Source organism: Apodemus sylvaticus, chromosome 9, assembly GCF_947179515.1.
Source record: "Apodemus sylvaticus chromosome 9, mApoSyl1.1, whole genome shotgun sequence".
NCBI lineage: Eukaryota > Metazoa > Chordata > Mammalia > Rodentia > Muridae > Apodemus > Apodemus sylvaticus.
The window spans coordinates 41,681,945-41,695,482 of NC_067480.1; the positions used below are offsets into that span (position 1 = coordinate 41,681,945).

At 39.9% G+C, this 13,538-nt stretch overlaps 1 protein-coding gene across 1 annotated transcript in view; it reads left to right on the forward strand.

Moving 5' to 3' along the window:
* Abca12 (ATP binding cassette subfamily A member 12) overlaps positions 1-13,538 on the forward strand; it is a 172,881-nt gene that overhangs the window by 11,304 nt on the left and 148,039 nt on the right. Inside the window, exon 2 of the mRNA XM_052191827.1 lies at positions 1,470-1,563. Within this exon, the coding sequence (XP_052047787.1) occupies positions 1,470-1,563 (94 nt within the window). The remainder of the gene's footprint in view (positions 1-1,469; positions 1,564-13,538) is intronic.

Genomic DNA, 13,538 nt, shown 5'->3' on the forward strand with positions numbered 1-13,538 from the left:
GGAGTGAGTATTATTGGCCTGAAAAACAGTGAATTAAAGCCTGTTTTCAGTCCTGAGGATTGAACCCAATCCTTGCCCAAATTAGATGAGTCTTCCTTTTATTTCTTTGAGACAAGTCTCACTAAATTGCCCAGGATCAAGTCTATCTCACTTAGTGGCCCAAATAGGATTTGAACATGAACGTGTGCATTCCTTCTGCCTTAGCCTGCTGAGGAGCTGGGATTACAGACCTGCGCCAGCAGGCCCGACTGTAACTTTTTTTTTTTTTTTTTTGGATTTTGTTTTTTAGGAGACAGGGTTTCTCTGTATAGCCCTGGCTGTCCTGGAACTCACTCAGTAGACCAGGCTGGCCTTGAACTCAGAAATCTGCCTGCCTCTGCCTCCCAGAGTGCTGGGATTACAGGCGTGCGCCACCACCACCCGGCTTGACTGTAACTTCTTAAATGTTTACTATTACTATCATCATCATCATTATTATTGTATGTGCATATGTGTTTGAGGTATGTGAAGAGTGGATGTATCACAGCAAATATGTGAAGGTCAGAGGACAACTTTGTGGAATCAGCTTTCCTTGCACCTTTACATGTATTTGGGGAATGGACTTAGATCCTTAACTTGACATGACAAACATCTTTACCCACTGAGGTTCATCTATCTCCCTAGATATCCTATCTCTTCCTGTTGTATCTACAGTTGGAAGGAAAGCAGCCACTACTGTGCCTGAAAGTGAAACTCCCATAGGAGTTTCAGGGCAGTATACATTCCTTGGGAGCCTATTTTATACCAGGCACTGAGAATTAAGAAATGAATACAACACTGTTCTTTGCATAGATGAGCTGTTGGGTTTTTTTTTCTTTCTGGGAACCAGGCAACCATAGCAATAAATTAGGCTCTACAATGGAAGCACACAGGATGTTGCACTGGGGTGGTAAAGAGCTACAGTCCACTGTCTGATTCAACTAGTCATCACTTTGTTCAACCACATTTATTGGGATGTTACTCAAGGCCATACACTAGTCTTTGTGGTTGAGTATAGAATGCTGACACTGGGAACTGTAGTGTTTCCAGGTTGAAATTATCCTGTATTTCATATGCCCTACTTGGGGCACCGAGTCTTACCCATCAGACAAGTGGAAAATACTAAAATATTTTTCTGGAAGTTTGTAATGTGATTTGTGGTTTAAGATAATCACTCTTGGAATAGCTATAGGTGGTAACCAAAGAAGGAACTTTAGGTGGTCATTTCAAGACTGGATCTGGAATAGTCATTCTTAAGAAGTTGTCTGCATTTATGAAATTCTCTCATTTGTTTCCTGTTCATAAACATGTAGTCAAATATCTGGTCTGTGTAGGAATGTTATAGTTTGACAGGTTTTTTTTTTTGTATTCAGTAGTGATATTTTTGAGTATACATATTTTTCTTTGATTTACTGTCAGCACTATAACACCTTTGTATTGTTATTTTACAGCTTTGGACACTTGTCTTGATCTTATGGCCAGTGATTATTTTCATAATTCTGGCTATTACCCGGACAAAATTTCCACCAACAGCAAAACCAACTTGTAAGTAAATGCCTGTTTGTTTCTCTAACATTTGTGGTCTACTGAAAACTTTCTAAGCGCCGTGTTAGTACTCCATTCTAACTTAAAAGCTTTAAATAGCATTTCCTCTTGGCAGTAGCTGCATAAACAGTTTGTGTGGTTTTTCCCTCCTAGTTCTCCAAATCAAAATGTGGACTCTGGGGCTCGGGGGAGGAATATAAGAAGTTGGGGTGAGAAGGTGGCACTGACACGATGGAGGAGAAATTGGAGAGGTAGAAATGGGAGGGTGATAAAAATGCAGTATATACGTGTTTGGAATTCTCCAGCAATGAAAACATTGAACCTGAGCCAGACGTGTTGATGCATGTTTATAATCTCAGCACGTGGATGTCTGAGATAGGAGAATTTTGAGTTACATGTCAGCCCAGGCCTCACAACGAGACCTTATCTCAAGGGAGAAAAGCAACAGTGCAATTCTGTACATATAAACGCTACCTAGAAAAACACAGAACACGTAGAGGAGGGAATAAGTTTAAACCTTCCTGATTTATCTACATCACCAGTCCTGTCATAGCACGAAAACACAAGGTGGCAACTGTAGGCTCTGGAGTTCTTTACTCCCATAAAAGAAAACACAGATTCGTATTTGATCAACTGAGCAAATAAATAAAACACTTCTGCTCTTCGCTGCTGAGTGCTGAGCCTTGTAAACGTGTCAACGGATTGCATTTGAAAGAAGGCTGTTTCCCAATTAGCGCTGTTTCAAGTCTATGAAGTCACTGCCCAGTTATAAAGCGGGCAGACTGCCTAACTCACTCCATGATTTCCTTTTGGATCTGACACAGATGTAGGAAGGACTTGGGAAGTCCTGAGCATCAGACAGAGAGCTTTGAGCCTCAGTCCTGTGGCTGGTGCGGCTGTCAGTGTATTGCTGTTGTTAATTTTTCTTGGGAAATGGTTTTCTTAGTTGAGGAGGTGAGCAACTAGTCAGATGCTTCAAAGCAGCAGCCTCCTAAAGAGATCCATATAAAACAACTTTACAAAACCAACATCAAATGATTATGACAACTGGCAGTCTACCAGGATACAATGCTGAATTAGTTTTTGAAGAGTAACAGTAGCACACTACTGACTTTTAAATAGAGTGATTTTCAGTCACCTAGTCACAAGAAATAGGATGAATACCACGTGGCATCTGCCTTTAATCATGCATAGTAGGATAATACAGAAACTGTCAGTTCAGTTAGTGGGAAGCACTTCAAACTCTTGGTGTTAGAATAAGCAATTCCTTACACCTGAATAGCACCCTTTTGTTTTCTGAAGAACTTTCCCATAAGTCATTATATAAAGTTGTCAAAGAGAATTTAATAAGTTGTTATTGTTTTAGTATATTTTCATTTCATTTTTTTTGCATTGTGTAAGCATTAGCTCTTCATAACAAATTTATTGTGTATTTAATAACTTGTATGTTATGTATGTATGATACACATGCTATATATATGTTAAATGTATATGTAATGTAATTACATTTAATACAATGTATTTATATACATACAAATAATAGAATGCATATTATACGATAGTCTATAGCAATAGAACAATCAGTGTATAAGCAGGACACTGGAACTCAAGATATTCTCCTTTAAGATGCTGTGAGTTGATTTACTGATAGTGTCTGGAGTTTACTGGAGCCCTTCAACCCGTTTTCTCCATTTTCTAGTATTTCCATCCAGTTACCTAACATTCTTTTGTGAAACTTTCAGGAGACAAATGTAAAGGTTTGGGAAGGAATAGTCTTAAACTAACTTGTGCCACCCGAGAGGAGTTAGAGACACATGCAGGAAATGATGCAGAGGTCTCAGCATCCCACTGAGCTGGCAAGAAGTAAACAGGAGTGAGCAGTGCCTCCAGGCCTAATCTAGAGGGTTCTGAAAGAAACACAGTATCAGAGACAAGATGAGAAATCTTTGTAATATGCAGCTATTGCACACCGTAGTAATAAATCCTGTCTGAAGGTAGAGAAAAAAAATTACAGGAGAATTCAAACTCTGAACTTGTGTTTGCTAGCCTCTTAGATAATATACACCTTGTCAATTAAAGGTAGCTGATTGATTTGCTATCAGGACCAGAAAGGGACCTGTCCATGTTATACACGAGATTCCCCCAGAGCCCAGAGAGATTCCTGCTTGCCAACATTCAGTCATGTGGACACAAGAGGAAGGAATTGGAAACTGGTTATCTGTGCTTGTTCTTTGTTTTGGAGATTTGGAGCCTATTTTAAGTCTCTTAAACAATCCTTTCTAGATCTTCCTAAATAAGACTCAAAGAAAAATGTGTTCAGGATCTCAACTCATAATTCACAGACTATAAAACACAATTATACTATTGAAAGTGTCGTTTTGGGGAGCAAATCAGAGCGTCTGAGACGAGTATAGAAGGAACGGACCATCCAACCCCTACCCTCACTGCCTGCTAGTAAAAAACATAACTCCTCAATGATAGTTTGGGTTTGTGTATTTTTATGTGGTTTTAGTTGTCCTTGGTTTGGGTCTCACATTTATTTATAATATTGAACAATCAAAGCTGGCTAATAGAAAATAATAATAAATAGTTATTGATCTTATACTCTGGAGACAGGCCCTCGGGGCATAATCACTGGATTATTCATTTCTTAATTGAGAAAGATCTCAATAGAAGCTGAGAAACAAGTAAGATTTCACAGTAATGAAATGGTGAGGCAGTGGTGATGTCTGACCTAGGCAGTCTTGCTCTAGATTGACATTCAGCTACTGAAAATCAATCTGTCTGTCTGTCTGTCTGTCTGTCTGTCTGTCTTCCTTTCTGATTCTTCAAGATAGGCTTTCTGTGAATATCTCTGGCAGTCCTGGAACTCACTCTGTAGAGCAGACTGACCTGAAAGTCACAGAGATCCATCTGCTTCTGCCTCCTAAGTGCCAGGACAAAAGGCAAGCTCCAGCTAATCATAATTCTTACATCTAGTAGTTAGTGCTTGGTTTTCATGTCACATCATATATGTCAGTAAAAGAGGACTAAACATTAAGGGTTAAAAATATAAGCACTTCTGTCACAAAATCAAGAAATATAGAGAAAGTCGACACGATGGGCATCTCAGAGTCTTCCTTGACATTAATATTCAGTGTAGCATGCACTGACTCACTGTGTATCACTGAGGCTATAGTATCACAGAAATCAGATCCTTTAAAGAGGTAAAACCCTTTCTGGGCTACACTACTGGTTTGGGCAATTGCATAATGAAGATGAGGCATTGGACTACACCCTTTGATGAAACTTGGTCGTGACGAGTATGACATTTGTAATTCCATGGCCACATTCTGCTCTCAGAATAGCTTGGCACACCTATAGGACTCTATAAACCACTCAGAAAATGATAATAAGTGACGCTCAAAAGACTCCCTCTGTAGTGTTTTTGATGGCTGGGCACCTGAAGAAGTCCAGACTTATTCTTGCTATCGTCTGTCTCCTGACTGACTTTTTCATGTTGCAACAAACAGCTCTTGCATATTGCAAATCTCAGGGAAAGAAAACCTACTGAGCCTGGTAGGCAGGCCCTGATGCTTCTTCATTCCTACAGAAAGCAGCCTTGGTGCGAACTTTGAAGTTGATCCAACCTCTTGCAATCTCCACATGCGGGAACTTGTCAAGAGATCAACTTCAAAGTACAGACGCCACAATTTGGAGTAAATGAACCTCTCCAGCACACACTCAGACTAAGCTGAGCTATAATGTACCTTGGAGTTTTCTTATTTTCTTATACATATAACAAAAAGGTCCAGGGCAGCTGGATGCTGAGTGACTGTTGATTAAGACCAATAGAATCCAGTCTTACTGAGACCAGTAGATACCAAAGAATGCAGTCCTGACTAACAAGCCATCACATTTTCTTGTATGTGGTTTTAATAAGTATTTTCAAGTAATTGAAAATATTGTTAAAAGCATGATGAAAAGTATATTGTACAAGTATTACCACATACGGAATTAAAACCCAAATATGTCAAAGCTAACATTGCCTAGGATACCTTCTTTCTTAGAGGGTAGCAAATTCATACCTCATCAGTTAGAATGGATAGAAGCTGGTACTAGGTGGGGGTTAATTGAACCCAGTCTACGCTATCATAAAGTTATACTAAATTCTGTCCATGCAGATTTGACTTCACAGCTTGGATGAAAGTAAACTCAGCTAACCTTTCTAGCATGTATTTTGACCACCAAAGCATACCTTCTGTATTTACAGACACGTGAAAATAACAACAGAAAACATTTACTAGATACTATTATATGGTAGACACTACACTGAGTCCTATGCTCATTTGATCTCAATTAGCACATAACCTTTTCAAGCTATTTTGAAAGATAAAAATTCAGAAGCACGCAAATGTTAAGAACTCACGGTACAAGCCTGGATTTTGCCTGGATTTTTTTCCCACTACACATCACACATTTATCTAGCTAGTAGGTGCCAACCACCAAGAACCTGAGGTTTGCCTCAGTCTTTGATTTCTTCTGCCCTCCATCTGTCAGCACATCCATAGATTATTGACAAGTGACCCAACTGGTGTTTCAACATATCAGCAGGTGTAGGAAGCAATGGAGGGGGTGGGTGAGTGGGGGAGCACCCTCCTAGAAGCAAGGGGGAGGGGGAGAGGATATGTGGTTTGTGGAGGGGAGACTGGGAAGGTGGACAACATTTGAAATGTAAACAAATAAAATAACCAATAAAAAAAGAAGAAAATGGCAGGTCTGTGTAATCCATGCAGGTTGCTTTATCCTGATATCTGTATTGTTAAGAAGAGGCTATTGAGTCAGTTTATGCTGAGAGAGTCTATGAGGCATCTCTGGTGAGAGTTAAGAAAGTCAGGGAGATGAGACTTTTTTTTTTATGTTGAAATTACCAGAGGCATTTTCACAAAAAGGAAGGAAGATGGATGTGTGCAGGATTCCAAGGTGTATCTACTCTAGCAGTCAGTAGAGCAGTTGAGGGACTCAGAGTTCATCACTTGCTTACTGTCTTGATTGATTTAAAATGTATTGATGGAACTTGGCTGTGATGTGATGGTGGGTTTTTTTGTTGTTGTTGTTGTTGTTGTTTGTTTTTTCTGTTGGGGGTGGGTCTAGAAAAAATGAGAAGGAAGGTTGAAATTCTTAGTCTTTGTTGTACCCAGGATGGGAGGATTTTGTTCTGGGAAGATCATGACTCAGCATGACTCAGCATTTGTTGGGCATTGTCCCATCCGGTTTCTCCATTCACATCTGTCAGTCACCTCTTGTCAGTCTCTTAGCTTAGAAATATTTGAGTCATCTTGGATGCCTCTCTTTTATCACCTCCCATGACCAGTAGCTCTCAGCATCTGTCTTATGAAATGTATTCTTGAGTTACCTGTACATTTCCATCCTTCCTCTTTGCCTCTGACATCAAAAGCACGTAGTCTCATGCCTCGATTGATTCCACAGCTGAGAGGGGTGGGGTCATATGTTATTTCTACCTTTTGCCACACATCCTAAAATACTCTGTGTCCAAGACAGGATTTTCTCAACTTTACCTGCTTACCATTTTGAAGTGGGATGCCTGTGCTTAAAGAGAAGATATCCGAATAGCTTCATTCTGTGTTCCTTCTTATTGGGCTGTATCTTTGATATGCTCAAGACATATTAAGACATAAATGCATATCTTAGTCTTTAACATTTTATGATTACTTAAATTCTAATCACTTGCACTATACCTGTCATTGACATATTGACTTATAGTTTCATTTGCATGATTGATGACAACCTTGACTCACTTATCACATAGGAAGTACATTGACAGCAGGGACCACCTCATAACATCACAGTAATGTTAGCTACAGCTCAGTTCCTAATGTGTTGGGGTTGGTCTGGAGCTGCTATGTATTCAAATGCTAAGTACTAAGCCCCCAAGATCTGGTTGCTTCTGATGAGCAGATCCTCACATACACTAAGTGATGCTATGTAAACCAATTCAAAACTATTGATTAAAATAAAGTGGTTACAGCTAATTACTGGTGATAGGAAAAGAGGTGGGGCTTCAGTCTCTGGGCTGGGGGACTGATGGAAGAAGGTAGGAGAGAGAAAGAAGGAGAAAGAAAGAAGACAGAGAGAACAGGAGGTCTCCATTAGACATGATATGCAACCCCCCAGGATGGATTGCTGGAGCAGAAGTAACCCTGGGGCGAGATTCAGTCAGCAAGTATTTGGGACGCACAGCTGGAAATTAACAATCTATTGAATAGAAATATAGATTAGGGGGCAATCCCCTAGTAATTGTGCTAAAGCTAAATAAATAAATCATAGCCTGAGTCTCATTCATTTGGAAGCTAACTGGGATATTAACAATTTAATTATTTTACATTTGGCATCCAATATGAGGAACAAATGGGAATGCAACAAGTCAAATATGGTACAAGTTAGAAGACTGTTATTGGAGACTGGATTGTAAATTCACTCTCAAGTGGGGATGAAAAAGTCCTCTTCTGTGAATATGTGGCACATAAGTGGCCAGCTTGCTTGGCTTTGATCCTTACTTCCCAGATATGAATGAGTGTGACTCTGCTATCAGAAGAAGGGGAGGGGCAAAGGGGAGATTGGCATGGAGGAAAGCATGTAATTATATGTCTTAATTTTAAAAAATTAAAATGAGAAAAATAAAGAACTAATGTAGAAAACATTAAAATGCCCAAAAATGTCTATAATGCTTACATTGAAAACGGAAAAGAGAGTCCCATTACTCATCCCAAACTAGGTCCTCCTTGATATTTCCATCACAGATACTTAGAAATTCTAAATTCATAGGAGACATTGGCATTTTTTTTTTATGTAGGAGACTTAACAACCAGTACATTGCTTAACAAATTTCAGAAAACCCAGGAATAGTCTCTAAATTCCATACACAGTCTCTCATTATTCTTAAAACAACAGTTAATGGTCATTTTGCAAACAGCACTGACACTGCAATTCTGGGAGACACATAGAGACAAGATGGAGATGACTGACACTGGCCCCTGTGTCTCTTGGTGTTCTTCTCAGAGATGTTTGACGTAAGCAAGAAGAAGCTATTGGCTCTTCCACACTCCTAGCCAGCCAGCTGCAGCTCTTGCTGTCCAGTGCCGACTTCCCTAGCTCCAGCTTGAGTCTCTCGCAGTGCAGATAGGCACACCCTGACGCCAGACAAGGTGATGTAGAGATTTCTCAGTTAGGAACACCAAGTTACATCAGGCAACCAGAAGTGCCTTTAAAGTACATGAGAAGGTGGTTCATCTAGTAGAGACTTAGGATAACAAATGACTGTCGATTGCATCAATGGGCTTGTCTTATTTTTACTCTCTATCCATTCCACATCACCCCCACGATGAGAGCTTTGCCTGCCAAACTTCCCAGCGTGCTCCACTCAAGTTTGGTATGGAGACCACCCACATCTTCTCTTTCTCATTCTTTTTATCTTCTTCTTCCTTCAAAATAAGCAGAGGACCTCCCGTTACCCTCACACAGGAAACATGAGTGTACGCATCTGTAGGTGAGCTTTGTAATTATTTTAAATGCTCTTTTAAGAGTAGTAACATCTCTTCCTGAAGTTGCCAATCTCAGTTGCTTTGCAAAGCCTACATCCAGCGCTAAGGATATCAGTCTACCTAATTCTCCTTCACTTACTGGGGAGTAGACAGCCTGGACGGGCTCCTGGATGAGGGATCAGTGACACAGTTGGCTGACCACATCTTCCCAAGTGACTGTTCATTAAAACCCTGCTTCCAAGCATCACTCAAGAAACCTGGCCTACCAGACTTTAGTCATCCAGGCTACTCTTGCTGTTTAAGTTTTTCATTGTTTCTGATTAGGTCATATCATGTCCTATGTCTTTGATAAATGAACCCGTGTATTTTTAGAGCGAAATAACCCATGTGGAAGAAATGTCATAGCACTTACTGTTAGGTTTTTTCTCTGGTCAGTTGGAATTCCATTGCAGATTAATATAAGAATGCCCTATAACATTTTCACATTTTGACACATTCGTTTTGGTTACACACTTACACAATTATACATGGAATACAATTGCTATTATTGTGATAGGTGATGTAGAGTTTGAAATCATGGATTCAGTTGTGATTCCCTGTTTAAACATATCTTGGAGAAGTCTATCAGATGCTCTGAGCATTTCCTGGTACTGTATCATGATGTATAGTTTATGGAGTTACTGTGTAAACTAAACAAGTTAACAATTCCTAAACATTTAAGTGTTTGATCCCAAGGTACAGCAGCTTTAGTGATAGATATCATTGTCTTTATAATGTTTATGTAGAAACAAGCATCGGTTACTGAACCTTGGTCATTTTTTGAGAGAAGAGGAAGAAGTGATTGAAATTTCCCAACATGTATTCATGCTGTCATCATATATTTAAAGAGTGCTTGTTAGGTATCTGGAGCACTCGCCACACCATGTCTCAACGTGTGCAGTAAGTACATTAGAAATGCTAAGTACATTAGCTATGCTCATCCCGCAGTGTAGGTAGGTCCAGAAGCAAAGGCACCAAATGAGACTCAGTTGATGACTTTACCTAGGACCTCAACTGGGGTGCTGCAGGGCAGAGGCAGCTCCAATTCACACATTTGGCAAAAAGCTTAGGATAAAAGATCAATTCTGTTTTAATTCCATTATTTTAGAAAATAATGCAAAAACTCAATAATGACAGAAACATCAGCATTTAAAGTAAAATCAGAGTCACCGGTACCAATTTCTTGTTTGCTGAAGGCTCTGGGGTTGCCCCCATAGGGCTTAATGCAGAATACCCAGAATGACCTTGCATAAGCTGGGTCTCAGCAGGATGCTCACAGGACTGTGGGAGTCTGTGAGGTTAAGACTAAGCATCTTTACATTCCTTACAGATACCAGCTTTTGTGGGTGGGGACACAGGGAAGGAATTCTGAGTCTATTGTCTAAGGAAGGTGCTTATTAAAAGTGTAGGTGATGGAACTAAAAGTATTCATCTTTTTTTGAAGGGAGTGGGACACCAGTGGAGTTTTTAAAATATGAATTTATTTTCCTTTATACCATGTGAGTATTTTTCTGTCCAAGCCTATTGATAAATTAAATAATTAATTATACTTGTATTGTAAAATGAGGAAGTCCTGCATTACTCTAAAGAGAAACATTGTGATCATTTTACTATACAGTTTCTGACAAAGCACACAGCACACACACTCTCACACATGCGTACACACACTCTCACACATGCGTACACACACTCTCACACATGCATACACACACTTCCACACATGTATACACACACTTCCACACATGCATACTCACATCGTCATCTTCAGACCACTAGGCTCAGACGTCCTGTCACATTAGGAGGGGACATGACCCTTAAGTGTAGGCACAGGTGACCCAGTTCGAAATGGAGCTCTAGTTTGAAAGTTCCTTCAAAATCTCTTCATTGGAAAGGACAGAGGCCGGCAATGTCTGTAGACTTCTCTTTCATAGTTATTTCTCCAGTTTTTTTCTTAATCCCCCTTTCTTCTATCCTTTACTGTCCATGTTTTTAAAATTCAGAGAATTATTCTTTATAACTTAGAAGCTTTCCATGCAAGGCTGGTAGCCATGCTTTCTAGCTCCAAACTATCTAAATGACATTGGTACAGTTTGAGGACAGATGTGAGTAAAGGGGAACATTAACAAAAGGGAAAGAAGGGTGGGGGGTCATAGCGCCAGGGTCATACCCTCAGTATTTTTCTTCTTTGTTTTCTTTTCTCTCAAAGAGTACTGCCAGGTTGGTGACAATAGATACAAATGTTCACAATGTCTTGAGCAGGTGTTCCTTCAGAATGATTTTGCAATTAAGTTACATGTTCAGGGGAACATGGTTTCACATGACCAAGCACCTCACACAATGGCAGATAACCCTGTGTTGCTCTTCGAAAAACAATGAGAAAGTCACCATCTCCTTGCTGTTTTGAAATGGCTGACTTGTATCGGGACAGAGGAAAGGTGCCTCTGGAGATCTAAGGGTGTGCCTCTATCTCCAAAGATGCGTTTCTGGTGAATAGGATCCATCTATTCTCAAGTTGCTTATAACCTAATTTATGAGTGAAGAAACACACACTGCCTGCCATTATAGCTTGAAATTTAAAAAAGTTAAATATGACAGTATTTGGTATAGTCTTGTGCACATACGTTGTGTCAAACATTTACCCATGAATTAATAAGACTATGCACTGGGGAACTAAGTATCAGTAATCAAGTACTGATCAAGCAGTGTTAACAATGAAGTCTACTGGAAGTTAAAAATAACATGACAATCACTTAAGAGTTAGGATAAAATTAGATCATGTTTGGAAGGAAGATCATCAATATGCAAGAAGAAAAGTTAAAAATTTTGGAGACAGTTCAAGAAGTAACTGGCTAATGAAAGAAAGACTCATCTGTCCAGAGTATGGTGCCTTACTGCAAAGGATAGGGGAAGGACTAGGGTGGATTTGAATCTTGCAATGTTCTGAGTTCCAGACCTGGAAGTGTGCATTTTATCCTATAGTATGAACACAGTGGAGGTCTATGGGCAGTTACCTAATTTTTCATTTCTCAATGTGTCCAATAAGCTAAAGGAAACTATAATGATTTTTCCTGCCTTAATCATTTATATTAATATCTATATAAATGTTCCTATCATTCACTATGTGGACTACTTGTTACTCTATAATAGCATTTTCCTCCACCCCCAAAATTCATGGCAGCAGGAATGAACTTGCCCACTGGTTCCCATGGATTAAAAGTTAGGGAGTGACTCTGCTGTGGGCATGGCTCAGAGTTTCTCATAATCTTGCATCAAGATTTTGGCGAGGACTGCTGTGATCTCAAGATTTAACTGGGACTGGATCTTTTTCTGAGGCAGATTGCTCCCATGACTGACATACTGTTATTAGCTGTTGGTGGGTGGCCTTGGTTTCTCTCTGACAGAGTCTTCTCTATGGGTTGCTCAAGTGTTGGCAGCTGGATTACCCCAGAGCTCGCAACTCAGGAGATAACCAGATACAAACTTGGTGTTTTCTTTTATTTAAAAAAACTATTTTTTCATATGAGAATGTTCTTGCATGTAGGTGTGTTCACCGTGTGTATGCCTGGTACTCTCAGTGGAAAAGGAGGGTGTCAGATCCCCTGGGACTGGAGCTATAGATGCTTGTAAACTGCATGTGTGGGTGCCAGGAACCAATCCTAGGTCTTCTGCAAGAACACCAACTGCTCTTAACATTGAGCCAGTTTCAGACACTTGGATTCTTATGACTTAGGTTTATGTGCCTCACTTATGCCATGTTCTCTAATGCCAGAGAAGAGTTGCCAATTGTTGTCCAGGGACAAGGGACTAAGGCTCTGATCTTTGAAGGAAAAGTTTCAAAGACCCTAAGAGCAGATTTTGCAAACACACACTAATCAGGTTCAATGGTGTGGTAAGAAGACTCCTAAGTCTGTTGTGCTTGAGAAACATGACCTGCCGTGGCAGAACCCTCATTTGATTGCCTAATGTATAGCACAGTGCCCACACATTGAAGCCTTCATTGTGTAAGTTTTGAACTATAATTATTTTTATAGAAGAAGATATTTATATTTTAGAGATGTTACCGACAGACCTCACCAAGCGTGGAAGCCAAGATTTATTTCAGTTTTCCTGTGTACATCTGCTTTCCACTCACTATGTGATCTGTCAGATAGAATCACCCTCGGCTATTAGATATGCTTACCTTGCTGTTGGGACAGCTAACAGAACCACTCTCTGGAATACTGCCTGCTACTCCATAGTCACCTGCCAAATATTTATTGAACAAATGGATGAATTTGGTGCAACAATAACTGAGGCTAGTAGCATAAAGAAATCCGTTCAAATTTACCCACAGGTCGATGTGAAACCAAGACACACAGCTAGGAGTGCTTCCTTCTTATGTGGGGGACCATTCTG